The sequence below is a fragment of the Cervus elaphus genome, chromosome 12, assembly GCF_910594005.1.
Source record: "Cervus elaphus chromosome 12, mCerEla1.1, whole genome shotgun sequence".
NCBI lineage: Eukaryota > Metazoa > Chordata > Mammalia > Artiodactyla > Cervidae > Cervus > Cervus elaphus.
In genome coordinates, this window is record NC_057826.1 from 39,445,702 (window position 1) to 39,469,699 (window position 23,998).

At 39.0% G+C, this 23,998-nt stretch overlaps 1 protein-coding gene across 4 annotated transcripts in view; it reads left to right on the top strand.

Moving 5' to 3' along the window:
* Window positions 1-23,329, top strand: part of SLC12A1 (solute carrier family 12 member 1) — an 88,498-nt gene extending 65,169 nt beyond the window's left edge. For all 4 annotated transcript variants that reach the window (XM_043920871.1, XM_043920874.1, XM_043920873.1 and 1 more), the window contains 7 exons: window positions 5,736-5,879; window positions 8,668-8,799; window positions 9,035-9,146; window positions 12,263-12,349; window positions 19,003-19,138; window positions 20,704-20,771; window positions 22,024-23,329. In XM_043920871.1, the coding sequence (XP_043776806.1) occupies window positions 5,736-5,879; window positions 8,668-8,799; window positions 9,035-9,146; window positions 12,263-12,349; window positions 19,003-19,138; window positions 20,704-20,771; window positions 22,024-22,159 (815 nt within the window). In that variant the 3' untranslated portion in view covers window positions 22,160-23,329. The remainder of the gene's footprint in view (window positions 1-5,735; window positions 5,880-8,667; window positions 8,800-9,034; window positions 9,147-12,262; window positions 12,350-19,002; window positions 19,139-20,703; window positions 20,772-22,023) is intronic.
* Window positions 23,330-23,998: the final 669 nt, after the last annotated feature.

The following is a 23,998-nucleotide window of genomic DNA, read 5'->3' on the forward strand; positions in this document are numbered from 1 at the left end:
TGAAAGAATCCTGGCAGTGAACTGCATCCCCTTTTAATTTCCCAAGGGAATTATCTGATTTATATCAACTTTGATGTTTGAAATATTTTTGCTTCTTAGTCAAGGAAGGAAAAATGCAGTAGGATGCTAATAAAATAATTATAAGTACCAATTATCTAGAGTAAACCAAAACAACATTACACAAATACATGAACCTGTAGAAAAACAGCGGCATAATGATAGAAATTAACTTTACCCCACATTTCTATGCATTGTTTTGAAGTTTATGTAATTTATGCCACAACCCTCATATTAGATTTTGAATTGGAAGAAATAAGCTTGCATTTCATTGTATTATACTGTAATACAGGGCTTAATAAGAGCCTGATAAATCTTAAGTATTGCATTACAATATGTTAATGATTATCATCATAGCTTTTCCAACACCGACACCACGGTGTCATCACAGATTATAATTTAAAGGAAATATTAGCAATTCAGAGTGCTCATATACTGTAGTTAATAAAGCAGTGAATAGAAATCAACTTTATAGGTAATTTACCAGCTAATGACAATTATTTCTATACTGTGTCACAGGCTTATGTGAGGAGAATAATTTTTTATGTAAATAAGATTGATGCTCATAGCATTATAACTTGTATACTGCAGCAACTCACCCAATACTGATGGCTGATAGTTTCTCTTAAGAAGTTAATTTATTGCCTGACAACACACAAAAAAATGCAGTATTTCATATTGCTCACTTCCCAGGGGTATTTAGCAAGTTGCCAACTACAACGCAGAGTCCAAATTGTACTGGTAGGAAATAAGGTGATGAGACGTGATTCGCAATATATTGCGGTCAAGTGTTCCGTGGAAGTACTGCACGATTTATGACCGTCTCAGAGCGTGAGGATTCTGCTGTGTCTGATGGAGTGGCTTAGCAAAATAAAGACAGATGGCAGTATAGTAAATAATTACTTGATTGGAAGGCGACCACTGCAGGATTGCTTCCTGCCTTCAATTCAACTAAACTTCACCTGGGGTACGGCACATTGATTCATGTGAGCATTTACAGCTCTGAGTTGATTGACCAAGAAAGAATCATAATTTAATAATTAATAAAGAAAAGCATGCTGTGAAGTCAGAGGGTACACAATCCTCAGTGGGTTTCCCTGCTCTCTCTTTTGTTGTCAGGTAATTGACTACTCTCTATCCTGAAGATTCAGACTGAATTTCAATTGTAGAATCCTGCCTATTTCTAAAAGACATGTTAAACGAGGAAAAAAAAAAATACTGGAAATAGACCATTCGAGGCAATCTTGACAACTAAATTGAATTTCAAAATAGTCACTGCAGTTGGTTACCATACAATCAATTTATAAAGCACTTGAAAATAAACCAACTACTGTTCAAGTGGTTTTGGCATTTGCATGAGGTTACAGCTCAGGCTTCACTCTTTGTTCTTCCTGTGAGAACTGTTTGGGGGTATGTAGGAAGCCTTGGTTAGAAACTCACACTCAACTGATAGATCTTGAAAGTCTATGCTTTTCTCCCCCATCATTAAAACCTCAGGGATTCTCTTAATCTTGGCATGAGAGAAAGCCAGGCTCTTACTCTCTCCCGAGCAGTATGGCTTTGTAAATATGATATAATATGAAACTATCTAGTATGCAAGATTCAGAGTCGTACCAGTGCCCAGATGGTGGCCAGTTCCAGGGTAAGGAGCCCTTTCCTCGTCTCTCATTCTCGGGGTTAATCCCTCATGTCCTGCCTCTGTTAGGTGCCAGCCTGATCCGTACTGTGAGCTGCTCTCAGCCCCTATTCTTGTAACTCTGTACAAGGCATGAACTCTCCTTCTTTCAAACATTGTCTTTTATACCAACACCCCTCCATGCATGCACACTATACCCACCCCCACCCCTGACAGCTCTTCACTTGTTTTTCTTCCTTTATAGAGATAACTGTGTCAAATGTATCCCACCACATGAAACAGAATTGACCTGTTCTTTCATTTCAGCAAAATATTCTTGAGTGATTGCGGTGATGGGCACTAGTGAGGAATGAACACATCTAAGAATGTTTGAGAGGGAGTCTGGGACGCCTAAGCATAGGCTTTGGAATCAGAGAGGTCTGGATTCAAATTCAATTACTCTAACGGGAATAACCGTAATACCTACCTAACAGGTTTGTTGTTTTGGATTAAGGGATATGATGGCTGTGGAGTGTTTGGCATTGTACTTCACACAAAGTAAACTCTCAATAAGTGGTGGTAAGGAAATAGGACATAAGCTACCCTCCAAGAGTTTACAAATTAGTGGCATTACAATAGACATGTATCTTAAAACTCTATTCCATGTCACATAGTTTAGTTAGTGGAATAAAGTTTGAAGAAGAATATTATTAAAATATGAAATGTTATAGAAATTTCTTGACTGAGCAATTTGAGGATGGTGTTTTTCAAAACATGCAGACTGGGTATTGCTTCATCAGGGAGATATTGGAAGTCAGAGCACATCACTGATGAAGGACAGTAGAGGGATGAACACTAGAATTGGAAACAGAAAACTGGGGTCACCAGCTATGCAACCTTGAACAAATCACTTGAACTCTCTAAACCCAAGTTTCCTTCACAGTAAAATGGGGGGACGGGGGGATGGGGAGAATGTTACTAGCTCTGCTTTCATTCTAGTACTCATGCTGGGATGAAATAAGACACTATTGGAAAGAGCATTGTGAATCCTAAATACCACAATGTAATGCTGTGGTGGTGGTGGTGGTAGCGGTGATGAAATGAGTAATTTTCAGTCAGCCTTATGGCAATCATCACATCTATCCACTCCTATTCCCTGGCCTTATCTCTTTTGTGATTAAAGGCACACTTTTACAAGTCAGCTAGCCAGAGCTCCAATTGAAAGAAATGTTTTGACAAAGTCTACTCGTGATTTCGCATGCAAACAGAGGCAAGCAGTAGGCCACATAGATAATGCAGGAGAATAGATAATCAAAACGTCACTTCTACTTAGCACTGAAAAGAGAAAAGGAGGGAGTGCGCAGAAGGGGGCCTTAGATCACCTACCAAGTGCATAATTAAGAATTAACTTTAATAAGAGTTTGCAAAATCACTTTGAGTGACCATACCACTGTGTGGATCTGAAAGTCCAAGATGTCCAAGCAGGCAGACTTTAGCCTTTAGAATGGACTCTGTCAACCTCTGTCTCTGTCGTCTTTGAAGAAACTGCTGAATCTGACTCGCTCACACAAAGTCTGGTTTTGTCTCGCAGGCCTGGGATTTTGCAGTTTGCTCTGTGCAGGATGGGCTTTGCACATACTTTCTGAGCACATTATTGGAGTAGCTCCCGGTTCACTTAGCCAGCTGAATCCTTACAAAGGAGAGTTTATTTTTCCCCTCCTTTGTCCAAATTAGAGGACAAAAAACATGGCAACTAGTGGCCAATCACAGGGTATGCTAGAGCCTGCCAAGAAAAGAAAAGGCAAAGAATCCTCTCTCCAGTGCAAACTATGCAGTTGCCCCTAGAGGAACTCAGCAAATACTTGCCTTCCAGATGACTGCAAAGAATAGGTTTCCCCACAGCCGACCCCTTGAAACACCCCACAGAGTGGGCAACAGCTGGGGGGCCATCAGCCAGGACAGTGAAGCTGCTGCTCTAGGGCTGCCTGCCATATGTACCTGTATCCTTAGGGTCTTCTATTTAAAATGACAATTTGGAAGAGACCAAAGTTTTGGGGAATTAGCTTGGCATTACACCATGTACCTGAGTGTTTAGGTTCATCTGAGGATAAAGAGTTGGAGGTTAATAAAACAACTCTGAAATAATAGTAAGAAGCCAACAGCAGAGGGTCTTCATGTTGGATAGCATGTAGAATTTGGAGTCAAGCAGACTCCTTTGCACTGGAACCCTGTGATTTGCTGGGTGACATCAGACAGATTACTTAAACTTTCTGAGCCTCAGTTTCTTCACCTACAAGGTATAATAGTAACTTTCTCAGAGTTGTTTGGGAATGAATAATGTGCAGCATAGACCCTGGCACCCGAAGAAAGTACAGTAATAATTAACTTCTAAAATAACTCCCAGGCTTCTCAAAGACCTTGATTTGCTTTGCATGACTAAGCCCATTTCCAGAAGTCGAATAAATACACTGCCTATAGAAATGCATTCATTACTTTGTTCTCTAAGGAGCAACAAAGCACCATGCAGGACCTGTTGCTTATTCTTTTTGCAAAGCTAGGATGTGGGAAAGGCGAGGGGTTATGATTTTCCATTTCACAGATAGGAAATCAGAGGCATAGGAAAAGTAAGTGACTTGCCCAATGTCACATGAAGCCAGCAGCAGAGCTGTAATTGGTTATGACCCCAGTGCAACACAGCGTATGTTCACCTTTCGAAAGTCAGGCGTAAGCAACTCTTGTCTAAGCTTTAATGCCATTCATCTAATTTCTTAGATTTTCTATAGCTGCTGATCTTGAGAACCTTTGGAGCTTTGGGGAAATCACATGGATGATTTGACCTTAAATCTCATGCCACTGGCAAAAGATTAATCGCTGGGACCTGGAAAGGGGCCAGACAATTCTGTGTAGCTGAATAACAGCACCGTCTAGGGATGTGACTGTCCTGACAGATTTAGTTAGTACATAATTGATAAATCTAGAGTTTGTATAGCTTCACTTCCCAGAAAGAAAAGGCAACAGTCTCCTAGGGTTGACATTTACAGAAGCCCTTCCAGTGTTTTGTAACACTGAATCTAGGTTTTCTACTCTTCCTCCAAACCTAGCTCATTTTCTAAGGCTCTGTTCTCAGCAGGCAAGAAGATGAAGGGATCTGACAAGTCTCTCACCTTACCACTGTAAGCAAGAATGTCCATCAGTCTTTAGCACAGTCATATGACTGCCCTGATCCATGCGGGTTGAGGCCAGCAAGGGATGCAATGCATTACCTAGCAGCTAGGAACTTTCTGTCACCATCAGAATCCAGGAAAGATAAAAGGCGTCCAGACCCAGCATCAAAGCTTGGAGAGTGGGTCTAAATCCTGGACAGGACATTTTATACAGCTTGACTCTTATTGCAGACTCAAGTGTCATGAGGCCCTTTTTAGTAATGTGGACTCTGACAGGCGCACAGAAATGTCAGCTTTTATTTCTTTTGCTTTGGTCACTCACTCCAGAAAGTATTTTACTTATTGGAAAGACTTGGTGGTGGTAAATATTTTTCACTGTAAGTTTATTATCAGATATGGTTCTCTTTCTTTAATTCTTGTTCTCTAGTTTTATGTTTCAATTCAGGAGGCAGTGCTGTGTGTGTGATATACACCCAGCATACTTCTGTAATTTTGTTACTCCCAGTTGTAAAATATCTTGGCCCGGTAGCTTAGATCAGTAAATCAGTAGCTTTCAGTGTACAAGATCTTACATACTGTGGATCTTGTATCTTGTTTTGCCAGTAGTAAATAAAGATGGCATTAAATATCCTCCTCCTTTGCCCTCACAGATAAAAAACTCAGTGTCCTCATGTATTATAACTTAACAGAGCCAGTTTTCTGAGCTAGTTGTTACTTTCTGAATACAATTTATTGATTCGTGTAACTTCTAAAAAACCATTCAGAAAAATCATATTATGCATAAATAATCATTTAATTGCATAGTCACACCATTTTCAATATTGAAATCATTAGTAAGACCGTTCCTGGAAACTTTGTTGTTCCGAGTTAAGTAAGTGATTTTTGTCTTCTTTCATCAGACGAATTAGAGAAATTAGAACAGGAGCGGCTGGCTTTGGAAGCCACCATCAAAGATAATGAAAGTGAAGAAGGAAATGGAGGCATCCGAGGCTTGTTTAAAAAAGCTGGCAAGCTGAACATTACTAAGCCAACTCCTAAGAAAGGTAAGTGCTTTTAACATTTACAAGAAAAGTTACAAAATGAGCCAAAATGAATCTTCAGGGGTCAGTAGTCAATATCTAAGATACTGGGGGCATTGTGTGTAGGTAAGGACTAAAAGACATTTCCTTAGAGAAGATAGTATGGCTAAAAGGTAGAAGCTATTGTCACTTGTTAACAACATTCACCCCTCTGTATCATCTTACTGTAAAAGCTCTCTGTTTTAAAATAATATTTAGTTTTGAAGATATATAATGGTTAAGCAGATTGAATGCCATAAGAAGCAAAAAAAAAAAAAAAAAGTTCTTAGTTAAGATGTAAAGGGGATAGAAGTTCATGACCTAATACCGAAACTGGTTTATCTATACACACACACACACCTTGCAGACATTTCAGGAGACTGAAAGTTGACTGTTACAGGAAAGTAAGGGATCCAGGTAGAATTCTAATATCAAAACTACATCTTTATCACAAACCAGAATTCTGGACTTGGAACTTCATTGACACTAATTACCTGCAGATTTTGGCTAAATGGTACACTTATCTCTGAGTGTTCAGTGTACATCCCAGGAATGGAGGCCCACAGAATGAGACCTTGTTATAAGTTTTATAAACAGGTGATTCAAATGACTGATTTTTTTTTTAATTGCTCTCGTTACAGAAAGTTTTTTATGAGGTGCATAGCGACCTCTGCTGGTAGAAAATTAGAATGTTAAGGTTCATTTCTTTCATGCACAAATAGTCCTGTAGTTCATGAAGTCCTTCACTGGTGTGAAGCCCAGGAAAGATCATTTCTTTGGCAAGGTCTCCAAGTCAAGTAGCAAGATCCAAACTGAGACTTAGTAGGCTGCTGGTCTAGGTTTATAGGAGCCAATCTTTCAAAGAGTCCACCTCTTTACCCTGGAAAAGCTCTGGTTCAGTTTTCTTATTTTCCTACTATAACCCAAGGACCAAATTTAACCTGTAATACATTTTTGTATATCTACATAACATTATGAGAAGCCCAAACATTTCTCCCCTTCAAATACTTAGAGGTACCCTTGGGTGCCAGAAACATCTGATGGCCTAGGGGAGAATCTGCTGGGTATTACCTTCCTTAAAATGACATTTTCTAGAAAAATGATGTTTGAATCTTGAGTTGGAGGTACATCAAGACTTTCCAGGTATAAATATTAGAATAAGACCATCTGGATGCTAACTACTATCCTCTTTCCTTTACAATTGTTTGGTGTAGTCATGAGAATTAACTGCCCATTGAATTTGCTCTGTGCAACAGTACAACCTGAGAAGCAATGGAAAATTCAGAAGTCATAGCCCATATTCTTCTCTAGCTAATGGAGAGGAGAGAAGTAGTAAGGTCCTTATTAGTGAAAGTGGAACTTATTTATTCCAGAACGCTGTTTCTGCATGACAATACTTTTGGCAAAAACATGCATCTCTGAAAGTTAACATGTCTCATTGTTCAGAAAAGTAAAATTATGTTATGTTTTGTTTCAATGCCTAAATTTTCAAGCACAGCTCTGAAGTAGGCCCCGTTACTGCTCTGGGCTTTTGTCAGTTGAGGACTCTTTGAAGTTCTAGATCAGGACCAAGCTCAGTCTCCAGGCATACGGGAGTCCTCTGGATGCTCTGATCTGCTTGTAAGTGGGGGCAGAGTTTGGTCCACTTGGTAAACATATTTACTTCCTCCTTTAGTGGTCCTGATATAGAAACAAAATGAGATAATTGCTTCAGAACTGACCAGCCCAACCATGGAAACAGCAAAAGACAGAACAAAGCATCCTGAGACCCTCTTAGATCAGAGAGGAAGCTCTAACGAGGCTGTCAGCTCTGCGCTAAGCACAATGCTGACACTATCACTTTGAAATAGAGCAATGAAGTCACAACCTTCAAAGATGTGGAAATGAGAAATAATACATAGGGTGTAGCAAAGAAACACCTACTGGAGAATAGGAATGAGGGTTCTGCTCAAACACTGCCCTGCTTCTCTGATACCCTTTCCCTGTGTCCATGTAAGAGTGCAAATTGCATTAAAACATTTGTAAGGACTTTATGTACACCCTTAACTGTAACTCAAGAAGAGGTAATTTTAATCCATATTTCCTGGCTTCTTCATCTCATTCGTAGAAATTCAAATAGCTCAAGAGGCTTTACTTTAGACTCACAAGATGCCAGGAAAAGAAAGCAGAAGAGTAAGCCAGGCCTATGTTAGGACCAAAGGGTCATGGAGAGTTGAGATGCTCAAGGTCCCTGGCAACCTTTATAATCCAGATATTTCTGGAATTCATACCAAAATTGTGCTCAAATGAACATATTGTCTAGCGAAGGAATACTTCTGATTCTTTTGGTTATCTCTAGAAAACCAATAACTACATGTTCTATTAATACTTTTAAGTACATCTGATATTGTAACCCGAGTTATATATGAAATTTAGGAAAATGAGGATATTTTGGGTTTTGTATCAGATAATTTAGCATTACTACATGTCTAAATAATAATTCTTCACTGAGACAGATTACTAAGGATCTGAAAAAATTCACTACTCTATAGTAAAAACTGTAATCATAAGATCAATATCAAATTTTTCTAAACTATGGAAGGTGATCTAAATTATTGTGGGATTTGACCTTTATCTTTTCTTTTGTGGAGAATAGGGCTCACTATTTTCCCAAAAGTATAAAAAACGCAAAGTCATGACCTTTCTTCTATTTTCCTGAATAGATTTATTGACAAGTTATTTTGTTTCTTTCCTCAAAAGACAAATGAATGTACTACTTTCTCTTTCGTTACAGATAGCGGCATTAACACAATCCAGTCAATGCATGTTGGGGAGTTCAACCAGAAACTGGTGGAAGCCAGCACCCAATTTAAAAAGAAGCAGGGAAAAGGCACAATTGATGTTTGGTGGTTGTTTGATGATGGAGGTAAAAAATTCCAGAATATACACTAGAGAGCAGAACTTCTTGTTGATAAATTTAAGAAACTGCATGGGAAGGTATATGAAAACGGTATCAGTTAAAGAATAACATTTCCGTGTTCTCTAAAGATTTAAATTATTTAGGAGCTATGAGTGTGGGAATGAATACAGATATAAAGTTATTCGTTTCCTTTCAATTGGATATGCTCATCCTTTCTGTCATAATTTACTCTTTTTTTCAGGGTTAACACTCCTTATCCCCTATATCTTGACTCTCAGAAAAAAATGGAAAGACTGTAAATTAAGAATCTATGTTGGAGGGAAGATAAATCGCATTGAAGAAGAAAAAATTGCGTAAGTAATTTATCACTTGTTGAAGCATTTTGGATGTTTGTTGCTTGAATGCTTTACTTTTAAAAAACTTTAAGTGTCTTTGAGGCACAATAAATTTAAAGGCAAAAAGTCACCACACTAGCCCTTAGGCTTGCTTGGCTTCTGTCAATAAATTATCTGAGTAATTTTCCTAATCATTGTCTTCAAGTCCTTTTATCCCCTTCCACAAATGCTTTCAATAAGCATTTGGCATGGAAGCCCGTCTCAAGTCTTCAGTGAGAGCATCATTATCTTGTATAATGTTTATTTTGTTCTGACTAGTAAATGCATCCAAGAAAGGAAGAGCCTGAAGGCATCTGTGTCCAAATTCTGTCCAGTTTCTTCTGGGAGATTCAAACCTGTTAATTCGAGGCAGTCCCTCTAGCCTAGCACACTTAGAAGAAAACAGAGAGACGGCACCCTGTCCAAGCCCCAGCTCTGCCACTGACAAGATGCAGGACTTTGCAACAGTTACTGTACCTATCTGGGTCCCCCAGTTTCTCACTTGTAGTTTGAAAGTGTTTAAATGGGTGACTGTTGGTAACTCTTCTGATTAAAATAAATAAATAAGCCAAGTCCCATGGTGCTAAGTCTGTTCCTTTCTTATTTATTTAGTCATGGAGTGTTGATCTCTAGTTATGAGAGCAAAAAGCATGCCAAGAGTGTGGTGCATCCAGAGATCTCTGGAGGAAATCTGGAGAATGACTTTTGGCAGCCCATAGTTCCTCATGGCATGCCTAAGTCCTAGCCCTTTCTGGAATGGCTACTTTCAGAAGTCACAAAATAATGACTGGCTCTTCAGTTCAGTCGCTCAGTTGTGTCTGACTCTGCGACCCCATGGATTGCAGTGTGCCAGGCTTCCCTGTCCATCACCAACTCCTAGAGCTTGCTCAAACTCATGTCCATCAAGTCCGTAATGCCATCCAATCATCTCATCCTCTGTCATCCCCTTCTCCTCCTGCCTTCAATCTGTCCCAGCATCAGGGTCTTTTCCAATGAGTCAGCTCTTTGCATCAGGTGGCCAAAGTATTGGCACTTCAGCTTTAGCATCAGTCCTTCCAATGAATATTCAGAACTGATTTCCTTTAAGGTGGTCTGGTTGAATCTCCTTGCAGTTCAAGGGGCTCTCAAGAGCCTTCTCCAACATCACAGTTCAAAAGCATCAATTCTTCAGCTCTTAGTCATTTTTTCACATTGTCTCCCCCTTCTTAGAAAGTTATTCATTTCAGTTCAGTTCAGTCACTCAGTTGTGTCCGACTCTTTGCGACCCCATGAATCGCAGCACACCAGGCCTCCCTGTCCATCACCAACTCCCAGGGTTTACTCAAACTCGTGTCCATCGAGTCGGTGATGCCATCCAACCATCTCATTCTCTGTCATCCCCTTCTCCTCCTGCCCCCAATCCCTCCCAGCATCAGGGTCTTTTCCAATTAGTCAACTCTTCGCATGAAGTGGCCAAAGTATTGGAGTTTCAGCTTCAGCATCAGTCCTTCCAATGAACACCCAGGACTCATCTCCTTTAGGATGAACTAGTTGGATCTCCTTGCAGTCCAAGGGACTCTCAAGAGTCTTCTCCAACACCACAGTTCAAAAGCATCAATTCTTCGATGCTCAGCTTTCTTCACAGTCCAACTCTCACATCCATACATGACCAGTGGAAAAACCATAGCCTTCATTAGACGGACCTTGTTGGCAAAGTAATGTCTCTGCTTTTTAATATGCTATCTAGGTTGGTCATAACTTTCCTTCCAAGGAGTAAGCACCTTTTAATTTCATGGCTGCAGTCACCATCTGTAGTGATTTTGGAGCCCCAAAAAATAAAGTCTGATGCTGTTTCCACTGTTTCCCTATCTATTTGCCATGAAGTGATGGGACCAGATGCCATGATCTTAGTTTTCTCAATGTTGAGCTTTAAGCCAACTTTTTCACTCTCCTCTTTCACTTTCATCAAGAGGCTTTTTAGTTTCTTACTTTCTGCCATAAGGGTGGTGTCATCTGCATATCTGAGGTTATTGATATTTTTCCCGGCAATCTTGATTCTAGCTTGTGCTTCATCCAGCCCAGCGTTTCTCATGATGTACTCTGCATGTAAGTTAAATAAGCAGGGTGACAATATACAGCCTTGACGTACTCCTTTTCCTATTTGGAACCATTCTGTTGTTCCATGTCCAGTTCTAACTGTTGCTTCCTGACCTGCGTATTATTATATATATATCTAATTCCTCTTAAAGAAAATTATACTAAAATGGAAACTAACATGAGGTCTACAATCATTTATATTTTCTTAAAGCCTCCAGTACCTTATTGATACAAGTGATGAAATTTGAAAATGGTTGGTGGATAAGATAGTAGCAGGGCATCCATGTTAAATTTCTTGATTTCAGAAACTGTACTCTGTTTATAAAAGAGAATGTCCTTGCTCTTAGGAAATATTAACTGAAGTACTTAGAGGTAAAGGGGCCTGATATGTACAACTTACTTTAAAATGGCTAATAGGTAGGACATAGAAAGCCAGCAAGCAAAAAAGATATAGACAGATGTAGACAGAGAAAAAGAGAATGACAAATCAAATGGGGCAAAACATAAGCAACTGGTGAATCTGAGCTTTCTTTGCACTACTTTTATAATGTTTTGTAACTTTGAAATTATATTAGAATGTTCAGTTGCTAGGGGGAAAACTTTTAATCTACAATGATATAATATATAATAATTATTGGTTTGTCAGTAGATTGTCAGTAACTCTATAGACATTATCAGCAGTCATCAATAAGTATTGAGACTTGTTCTCTTTTTCCCAAATGATAAGGAAGAGTGGACAGTGCCACAACCTTTTCTCTGAAACATGAATGCAGAGCTGGGTTTGCTGTTTCCAGTGACTGCACCTACAGAAATTTCTCTTTGCCTTCGGCGGAATAATTTGGTCCACATTTATCCATATTCATCAAGTACTACAATGGAAATCAAATACTAACCAAAGCCTTTGTCCAAAAGCTAAGCTGAAATAAGACATGATTGCTTTTGATGTCTTAAACACAAAACTCTTTGATTGGAAATAGTTAAATATTCAATGATGAAGCATTTCTGTCTTGTATTTTCAGAATGGCTTCCCTTCTGAGCAAATTTAGGATAAAATTTGCAGACATCCATGTCATTGGTGACATCAACATTAAGCCAAACAAAGAAAGGTATGAAATATTTTAAAAGATCCACTGTTTATCCATGGTAAACTCTCTCCTCTTTTGTGTTGATTATTAGAAGGTTAAAACGTTACGGGTTTACTGCTGTGACTTCCTGATACGATGTCATAAAAGGGGATTTTAAATAATCATGACACAGAGCTATCAGGTTCTAACGGAAGGTAAAGTTTTTAAGGTGACGATGAGCTTGAGAAGAACTGCGGAAACATTGTTTAGTTAGCATTTTAGAATTGCCTTTCACATTATGCTTTCTATGGTGGCAACAGTGCTCAGAAAATTCTGACCTGAGCAGTCAGGGTAAGTTTACATTATTTAAAGTTACTGGTGGGGCATCCTGAATGGGAAGGCTGTGAGAGCCCCCAAAGGGGATTTCTTAAACTATCTGAAACCTGGCAAGGAAAGGTATTGGTTTCAAAATTTTAAAATGAAAAAAAAATTGAAATAATTGTTTAAATGCCTTCAAAACAGCATCATTTTAACTTCATTATTTTTTAAATTTGTTAAGTCCATCATATTTGAAAACAATTTTTAGGTTAGATCTTCACAGAAGTTTCCCGAGGTGTAAGAAGATTGTCTGGAAATTACAACCGATTGTAAATTAAAATATTTAGAGCAATGACTTCACAATTAGAAAATATTTTCAATAGTTTACCATTCAAAATCATGTTTAATGTTGCATCTGTATTCAGTTTAGTACACTTGATTTGGTGTGGCATGGGTTCTCCAAGGGTGAGAACAGGAGACACAAAGGTCTCAGTATGGCATAGGTCCTTGCTAGACTCTTAGACCTCTTCTCATTTCTGTTGACCACCATTTCTCCTTCCTCCTGTAGTTCTTGATGAGTTGCAACTCCACATTCCTCAAACCTTCTTGCTCTATCCTTCTTCTGATTCATTGTTATCCCAGATGAACTTAGTAACTAACCGAAAATTATCCAGATTTAAGATGCATTCTTATTGACCAAATGGCAACCTTGAACATGACATCATTTGAGGGTATTCATGATTCCTCTAAGGCTATGAGTCAGTTAAAACAGCTTTACAAACTGTCTTAACTGCAATAAGAAAGCTAGAATTGACAGGGTTGACCTGGATTATTATGATGTAATATTTTCTTATATCATAAATACCACTAATGCCCTTCATTCCTATATTTCTACAGTTATAAAGTTAAGAAAAATTAAAAGCATTTATTATTCTCCTCGGTAAATGGAATTAACATTTTTATATGAACTAAGTTGTCATGCAGTAACCTCTGGTAGCCTTGCACATTTCATTTGAAGAATTTTAATTCCTAAGTCATTGCCCCTTGGCACTTAAGTGATGTGATCAAACGGGCTCATCTTATATCTCTAATTGGAGGAAACACATTCTCTTCCATAACACAGCAGGTACAATGATTCCCCAGTATGTGCCACTTAGCACCAGACCACAGCCTGCCAGCTCTCTGCCAGTACGGGACCATTTACTGTTGTCTACAGCATAGTTGAGGAGGAGAAGGGGGCAACAGAGGATGAGATGGTTAGACAGCATCACCAACTCAATGGACATGAGTTTGAGCAAACTCTGGAGATAATGAAGGACATGCTGCAGTCCATGGAGGTCACAAAGAATAGGACATGACTTAGCAACTGAAGAACAACAGGAGCATAGTTACAGTGTCCCCTACTGAATTAGGATTCTCTATAAGCCCTGGCTCAGTGCTTGCCACAGATCAGTCACCTGCTTCTTGTAACTGAATTCTTCTTGCTGTTATTTGTCTTTGCAACAGCTAAGGACTGTCTGTGCTTGCTGGTTAAATTGTTTCTATATCCTTTGCCTCTTTACCCATCGATATGATTTTCTCTCCCCGAGTCTCTGTATCCTTCCCTCTGTTTTGTACTAGTCTCTGCCCAGCAGCCATGGTCACCTGTATACCCATCCTTTCTATTCTATCACTGAGGGTGTTGATGCATCACTAACCATGCCTCTTCCTTCTTTGGGTGTCCATCACAGCCTAGACACTCTTCATCTTCGTACCCCTGACCTTTATTCCATGGTTTCCTCTTCTCAAGGAGAAAACTGTATGCATAGTCATAAGAAACAAAGGACCAAGGTATTTGTACTTTTGTCCTGGTATCTAAATTTGACTTTAGATACCATTCTGACTTGGTGTTTCTTACATATGCTCTGCATCCTACAATGAAGAGATCTATTTCCCTTTCTCAGGAAAAAAATTAATTCATTTTCACAGTTCTGGAGATTTTCTCTGTGATATTTCAAGGTCTTGAAGATGCAAGGAAAAAAAATTCTTACCAGAATAACTGCAGTTAATGTATCCTGATATGAAGACAGAAAGCCACCAAGAAGAGGTGTGCTAGAAGTGCCATCCTTCTCTTTTCAGTTTCTGCTGTAACTGATGCCATGTTACTTCATAAAACAGCCACATGTCTGATGCTGGCAATGCCTTTTCCAGTATTTGAAGATAAATTTTAGAACAGAAAATGGTCATTCAGTAAATCTCACAAATGGCCACTTCCCTGGTGACTCAGATGGTAAAGAATCCATCTGCAATGCAGGAGACGCAGGTTCCATCCCTGGGTCGGTAAGATCCCCTGGAGAAAGGAATGGATACACACTCCAGTATTCTTGCCTGGAGAATTCCATGGCCAGAGGAGCCTGGCGAGTACAGTTGACGGGGTTGCAAAGAATTGGACATGACTGAGTGACTAACACTTTCACACTTGACCACACCTGGAATCTTTGTGATAATTTTTAAAAGGCAAATCCACTGAGTGGTTTAATAAGAGAAATAGAACTCTTCAGTGGCCTGATGCAACCCCAGGCCTAGAGCCCAAAGCTTACAATGCTGGCTCAACTTCAGCTTTCACAGGGGCCTTATGGCTAGACAGCCCTGGTCTACCATTAACAACCATCTCCTGACTGCTGTTCTTCCTTGATCACCCATTTTCACACAATGTTAGAAATAGTTCACCGTCAATGATTTCCATGTTGGAGGCTAATGTTAAATGTCCTTCAACTGCCTTTAACAGATCTTTCAGCTACTCATAAAACATGAGTATATCTTGATGGAGACATTCTATCATAGAAACGTTATCTATAAATATGGCAGAAAGTGAAGAGGAACTAAAAAGCCTCTTGATGAAAGTGAAAGAGGAGAGTGAAAAAGTTGGCTTAAAACTCAACAGTCAGATAACTGAGATCATGGCATCTGATCCCATCACTTCATGGCAAATAGAAGGTGAAATAGTGTCAGACTTTATTTTGGGGGGTTCCAAAATCACTGCAAATGGTGACTGGACTTACCCCTTGGAAGGAAAGTTATGACCAACCTAGATAGCATATTAAAAAGCAGAGACATTACTTTGCCAACAAGGTCCATCTAGTCAAGGCTATGGTTTTTCCAGTGGTCATGTATGGATGTGAGAGTTGGACTGTGAAGAAAGCTGAGCATCGAAGAATTGATGCTTTTGAACTGTGGTGTTGGAAAAGACTCTTGAGAGTCCCTTGGACTGCAAGGAGATCCAACCAGTCCATCCTAAAGGAGATCAGTCCTGGGTGTTCATTGGAAGGACTGATGCTGAAGCTGAAACTCCAGTACTTTGGCCACTTCATGCGAAGAGTTGACTAATTGGAAAAGACCCTGATGCTGGGAGGGATTGGGGGCAGGAGGAGAAGGGGACGACAGAGGATGAGATGGCTGGATGGCATCACCGACTCGATGGACACGAGTTTGAGTAAACTCTGGGAGATGGTGATGGACAGGGAGGCCTGGCGTGCTGCAATTCATGGGGTCGCAGAGTTGGACACGACTGAGCGACTGAACTGAACTAAAGGGTGAAAGGGAGTAAAAAGCTAAGTTAATGAGAAAACAATTGGGCCAGGGGAAACTGAAAAGTTCTTGTGGTTAAATTTCTTTTTTTATTGTATAGACTGAATTAAAAGTCATAGGCCAAAAAGATAGCAATCATTAAACAGAAATCAAAGAGAAACTGGAAGCAATTAACTAGATAATTTAGCTTAAATATGCTAGTGTGATCACAAAAACAACAAATACATTAATGTGCGAGAAGAAATTTTATATGAATTTTAGGGGAAATTTTTATGCAGTTTAACCTTATTATGAGGAACAAGGATGGGAAAGGCAGGAAAGCTATAAGTAAATTTTTTTAATTGAATTAATTCTCACTTATATTTAAGTCGAATATGACTGAGTGACTGAACTGAACTGAACTGAATACTTAAACTATTCTAGAATCAATTTTAAGATATAATAAGAATGATCATGGGCTTCTCTAGTTTCTCAGTGCTAAAGAATCCGCCTGCCAATGGAGGAGGTTCAAGAGACTCAGGTTTGATCCCTGGGTCAGGAAGATACCCTAGAGAAGGAAATGGCAACCCACTCCAGTATTTTTGCCTGGGAAATCCTATGGACAGAGGAGCCTGGCAGGCTACAGTTCATGGAGTCGCAAAACAGTTGAATACAATTTAGCAACTAAATAACAACTGAAACAATAAGAATGACCAGATTTAATAGAGAATCAAAATAGAAATCTAAAACGACCTTTGGACCACCAAGCTATGAGCCACTTGTTATGGTCAGTGAAATGCTAGATCAAGCTTGCCTGGCTTATGTGCCCAATTTAGCCAATCTGGCTGGCAAAAGGGATAGAATTGTGCTGACCGGCTGATATTGAGGATAGAGTCATTCCCATCCAAACTACAATGGAGAAACATAGTATGGCTGCCTGGGAGGACAAGCAAACAATCTTTATTCCACTTTCCATTTCTTAGGAGACTATTTTTGAAGTGCTCTTTCCAATAAGCACCTGGACTGAGATGCAAATAAAACTCTTATCCCTGATCAAAATAATTGTATGTAAAGCTTAAACAGAGAAACCATCAACTGCTAACCTCAGTCCTGTGGTTGTTGAGTAAAATGAATATCTTGCTTTTACAGGGCACTGCATACTTTTCAGAGCATGGTCATCCAAATCATCATACTAACACTCGCATCAGTCTCACACCAGCTCTGAGCAGCCATTGTTACCCCTGTCAAGGTTATCTAGGTCAAGGAGGACAACGGAAGAATGGGAGCAAGAACCCAGGCTCTTCTCTCCTAGGCCAGCACCTCTGCACTGATGACCACCAAGGTCTCTAAAAGCACAGCAATGTTGGGAGGAATAGCAGATGAAAGTATTGCATGCTTGAAAGAATAATTGGGCATATCAGTCTTATTCCTTCCCAGTCATTGTCTACCATTCTGAATAAGTCAAAGCATCAGAAATCTACTGCATTAAGTATCTCTTCAATCTGTTAACAGCAGCACACTGGTAGGAACAAACTACTCCTTAGTAATCTCTGTACTTTCATCTGCAAGTCCTAAATCAGGAAAACTGATGAGGCCACTGAAATCATTGTGCTAAGTCACTTTAGTCATGTCTGACTCTTTGTGACCCTGTGGATTGAAGCCCTCCAGGCTCCTCTGTCCACGGGATTCTCCAGGCAAGAATACTGGAGTGGGTTGCCATGCCCTCCTCCAGGGGATCTTCCCAATCCAGGGATCAAACCCATGTCTGTTACATCTCTGCCTTGGCAGGCAGGTTCTTTACCACTTGCACCATCTGGGAAACTGAAATCATTGCTTCATGCTTTAATTCCTTAACCTAAAAGCACATTAATCCTAGTTATCATTCATTCCAAAGTTATTAAGCTTTAAGTAAGCCATGATATATAAAACAAAAGGAAACTATTTATATTTGAGATCATCTTATAGTAGCATAGGGAAGACAACTACTCCTATAAATTACGTTTTGTTTTGTGCTATCATGTTAAAAATAAATATTATGAGATTCTTATGACAGACAAGAATGAGATTTTTCAGCAATTTTTAAAATGTTCTACAGTTCTGAGATACTGCTCCTAATTTTCTAGTCAATGATTTTTTCTTAATTGCTCTAAAATGGCCTCAGATTTTAAAATGTTATTGATTTTTGTTCTTTCCTCTAATATGCACCTGAACAATAGCCATTTGAACATCTCAGGCAGCAACATCAGACAGCAGAAGGACAAAGGCAGCATTATTTACGGCAAACATTCAGATTGTTCTATAGCCATTAAACTCACTCACTGTTCTCCAACCTACCCACAGCCTCCTGCCATAAGGCGGGAGCTGCCATGTGGGCTAAAGGTGAGGAGGGCAACCCTATCCACCTCTCAGGGATGCTGGTTCATCTCCTACATTAATTCATGAATATCTCCCATAGGACCTGTAAAATAAGCAAATGGAAACTCATTTATGGGCTAACGTGTCTACGTTAAAACTGTGCCTTTGACTATACTATGTAGAACATGTAATTGCAGAGTAATTACCATCTATGTGTTTGTGTGTTTATATTGAGGATTTAGTAATAATAGCTAGTAGGCTATCAAGGCCTCATACCCCTTAAGGTCTTTCCTTGGGTAGGGAAGCACTATGATAGCCATGGTTTTACTCACAGTCTCCTGCAAAGATAATTCTTAGAAGATTTGCATGACATTCAGCTCTGATTCTGCAGCCAGCATACCTAGTCACACCTGGAGTATCTGTGAAATAATGAGTTAGTTTCCCACTGTGAGCCTCTTTTATAATTCCAATTTCAGCTGGAAAGTCTTTGAAGAAATGATTGAACCATATCGTCTCCATGAAAGCTGCAAAGATTTAACAACTGCTGAGAAATTAAAGAGAGAAACTCCGTGGAAAATTACAGATGCAGAACTGGAAGCAGTCAAGGAAAAGGTAAGGACTTTTCTTCCTTAATCTTTACTTTGCTATCTAACTAGCTGAAAAGGAAAACAGTAGTTGATTTAAAGATCAAGAAGTAATGTATCTATTACAGAATTTCATTTATTCACGATCTAGGGTTTCTGCATATTTCAAGTCCTTTTTCAATCCTGTTATTGAAAGTGAGGATTTAGAAAACTGCTTTCATTTTTTAGTATAAAATCAAGTTTTTTAAGTTGAAAACAGGCTATTGATACATATTGTGAAGTCTTCTTTCCAATTTAACTTTATAGAAAAGGAGACAGACCCATCAGACTAAAATAATTTCAGTCAATACATATGCAAAGTAAATATAGATTGCTCACAGTTTGACACAATAAAGAATTTTAACCTTATAAAATTAGCTATAAAAACTTACATTGGGATCTGAGAAAATCTGTAACTGGAACAATGAATATGCAAGTTGGATCTGGAACATCTTGTAGGATGGATGTGAAATGGTGAGCTTTTCTAGAGAACCCAGCAAGATGGAAGTTACCTGCCTCTGGGTTGAACTGAATGGAGTTGCAACAGTGAGGATGATGAAGAGGGCAAGGACAGAAGACTAAGGCAGAAGGACTACCATCTGAATTAGATTAGACATTCAAAGAAAAGGGCCTCAAGAAGCTCTAAATTACAAAATTTAAATAAGCCATATTAGGAGCTGAAGTTGGAACAGATTAGAGCAGGAGATATTAAAAGCCTTTCAAATTTAGTAGAAAAAATACTGAGCTAAGAATCATAAACTTTGAGCGACAAAGTGCCTGGTTCTAACAAAAGCTTTTCATATAATTGAACAAATCACTTATCTAAGCCTTGGCTTCTGAACCAGTGAAATGTAATAATAAATATTACTCTCATCACTGCAAAATAGTTAATGTAGTTATTTTTCCAAATGAGTCTTTTGGTGACTCTTTCATTGAAACCAGTCTCCCGTGCTGGTAAAAATCAAAGAGTTTAAAGAAAGATTAGACTAGGGTATAATCTATGTTCTTAGCATACCAAATTAGTATCATGATTAGGTTAGGTTTCTTCCACTGCAAACCTGTTCCCCAGCACTGGCCATTCTCATCTTTTTACTGTTATCCATGTTGCTTGCTTGTCTTTTTCTTCTAGAATTTAATAAGCCACTATACTTCAATGGGGTTTCCCAGGTGGCTCAGTGGCAAAGAATCCACCTGCAAAGCTGGAGACACGGGTTCAATCCCTGGGTCGGGAAGATCCCTTGGAGAAGGAAATGGCAACCCACTCCAGAATTCTTGCCTGGGAAATCCCATGAACAGAGGAGCCTGGCATGCTGCAGTCCATGGGGTCACAAAGAGTTGGACATGACTTAGCAACTTAACAACATAGCACAATGGTCTTATTCTTTATAATATTTTCCATGAGTTTCTAAAACACTGTAGGTTTCCAAACCTGAACGAAAAGGTGTTTTTTTTTAATGAGGCTTTCCTACTTGTCTATAATTAGAGGAAAAAAGATAAATTCTCATTCATAATTCTGGGAAACTGCCCTCAACAAAATCTGAATGTTGTCCACAGAGTTACCGCCAAGTTCGACTGAACGAACTCTTACAGGAGCACTCAAGAGCTGCTAATCTCATAGTCCTGTAAGTATCATTGCAGACATTTAAGACTGTTACAGAGAAATCTCAGGTACGTGGGTTAATCAACATAAAAGCTCAAAACTATTCAGGTGGAAAGTTAAATTTGGAACATGTGGGAAAATAAATACCATTCTAAGAAATTGGGGCCCACGGGCTTTAGAGGGCTCCATATGGACTTTGCTCCAGACATGTCCCACCGAAAGGGCCTCGACACATGCCCACCTAGAACCCTTATTTTCTGTCTAGACCTCACTCTAGGAACCTGACCCTGGAATTCCCTGCCAATTAAGCCCAGAGTTGGCCAAGGTTCACAGGCCCCTTCCCTAGATAGCTGCTCCTGAGGTGTGGAGTCCCTGGCATGTTCTCAAGGCTCCTTACCATGTGGGAAGAGGCCAGGGCAGGAGAAAAAAGAGTGAGCTTTTCCATTTCCACTCTTTGTCCTCCACCCCACAAATATTAGGGGTATACCTGCTGGAAATATGAATGCTTATCTAGAGATTCATTGCTAAACATGAAAGCCAGCAATTTCACATTTATACCTCATTATCTAACTCCTAGGTACAAGGGTAAGTATGTCTTCAAGCAAGGTCTACACTGGAAGACTATTCATCTAAGAGATAGACTGGTCTCCTGAGTTGAGTGATAGAGCCCAAGTAGCTATTTCTCCCAAATATAATAAGAGCTTTAAACTATTAGGAAAAATCATTTTCCCCTCAGAAAAACGGGGAAAGGTATTGGTTGGTCACATTTTCTATTTAAAGAGTGAAAATCTATTTATGCTTTGCCTCTATTCTAATGGGCTTCCCTGGTGGCTCAGATGGTAAAGAATCTGCCTGCAATGCAGGAGACCCAGGTTTGATCCCTGAATCGGGAATATCCCCTGGAGAAGGGAATGGCAACCCACTACAGTATTCTTGCCTGAAGAATTCCATGGACAGAGGAGTATAGCAGGCTACAGTCCACAGGGTGGCAAAGAGTCGGACATGACTGAGCGACTAACACTTTCACTTTTCACTTCCACACTTTCTATTCTAGTACAGTGTCCAAGTCTATGTTTCTGGTTTGTAAATAATTGTATTATCTGAGAAATATCTCAGTTTAACATCTATATTCAAAATAATTTCAGTGCTTTCATTTTGTGGAGGAGGCATATATAAGGTTTAGGCTACTTGTTATTATATAGCTCAGATAGCTAATGATGATCTGTTGGTACTAATTGTCATGTTTGTTCTTTACTTTTCTTCCATGCTGTCAGGAGCCTTCCAGTGGCAAGAAAAGGATCTATATCAGATTGGTTGTACATGGCTTGGTTGGAAATCCTCACGAAGAACCTCCCTCCTGTCTTACTAGTTAGAGGAAATCACAAAAATGTCCTGACATTTTACTCTTAAAAGATCTTTATCCTTAAAGGATTAGAACACATTTTAATTTAATGGATGAATAATTAGGAAACAAGTTCCAGTACCTTATGTTGTAAATGTGATCTATGGATATTCAAACCTAGAAGACTATCCTATAGGCTTCCAAGTAAATTCTGCCATTTTCAAATTATTACTTAATGGGAACTATTTTCTTTTTATCAGTTTAAGGGGGTGTCAAAGCCAATGCTACCCCTAGAAAAACATCTTGTCAATGCTATTTAAAAACATGAAAATTAAGCAAACATATGCTGGCTTATTATGCCCATGAAAACTCGATTAATTGTAAGCTTTTCCAGGCACACCTAACCTTTGGTTTGCTTCTAGGGCCTGGTAGTGGCCTCAGCCCCACAGCAGTTTCTCATTAAACGCTTATTGACAGACTGATATAGTAACCATGGGTGGTTATCAAAGGAAAAGACCAATTGGGCAGGAAACATGATTATACTTGGTCTTCTGAGAAGCTTACATTCACAAAGAAGATTTGAAAATCAATAGCTAAAAACTTTAAGAGGTAACCTGAGTCTCCACAGTGTTTAAAGCAGTAACCTAAGTAAGGTAATTTAATATAACAGATTATATACTGAGAGTGATCTGAGCAATTGCTGATAACATACAGCTTCAATTTGGGGCTGACTGAAAAATATATTAGCTGAAAGAGGAAGCAAAATATATTCTGATTAAAATGCCATATATTCTGTTCTTAATATATAAATTTTAATTGCTTTCCCTACTAAATATTTAGACATTTTATTACTTTGAATATTTTTTTCTAATTAAGTGGTTAGCATAGATGAAGTCTTCATAGATATCTAATTGGAAACCAAACATCACACATTTTCAAACTGTTATAAAGAAATATATCCTGAATCATATTTTTAGTTACTTTATATTAATGATTGTAGAGAGTGAAAAGATAATTAAAATTTGATGTAGAAAAATTTGCAAATTTGGAATATATAAGTATTGATTTTTTTTCATTTGTTAGTACTCATACAATACTTAATCACATTAAAAACTACCAAAATTGTTTTCTGATGGACGTGTTGATTATTTTTCCCTGACATATTGTGACTGTTTATTGTAACTGATAAAAAATATGAGGGGGAAAAAGTCAACCTGAAATAAAAGCACTCAAATTCATTTTCTCTGGTCTTGTTTTTTCCTTTCAGTCACTAAAATCACACTGCAATGGTGTTATCAGATGTGAGCCTGAAAATTTTAATCAGTTGCCTCACTCATTTGTAGGTTGTTTAAAGTTGGGATTCAAGATCAGGATTTCGAGTCAGACTCTGGCCTCAGAAGGATGACTAGGGAGGGAAAAGGGAAATAGCAAAGCGTAAGAAGCAGGATATCTGTATTCCGAATCTGACACCATTGGACTTAACTCAGGCCTGAGTTAACCCTCTCTCTTGAGTCTTCTGTACCTGAAATTCAAATGGTTAGATGCTATCCTGGTGACCAGGACAAGGAGCACCCAGCTCTTCATCTGGGCCCTGACACTTCTCAGAAACACTTGAGAGGGTCTCTGGAAACAGTGAGAAGTCATGACTCCTATAACAGGAAATTCTGGTTCTTGTTTCTTGGAGAAGCTGTTGCATGTTAGGTCCCCTAGGAAACAAAGTTTAGCATGGAGCATGTTTATTAAGGAGTGCTGTTGGGCACTGTTTATAATAGCCAGGACATGGAAGCAACCTAGATGCCCATCAGCAGATGAATGGATAAGGAAGCTGTGGTACATATACACCATGGAATATTACTCAGCCGTTAAAAAGAATTCATTTGAATCAGTCCTAATGAGATGGATGAAAC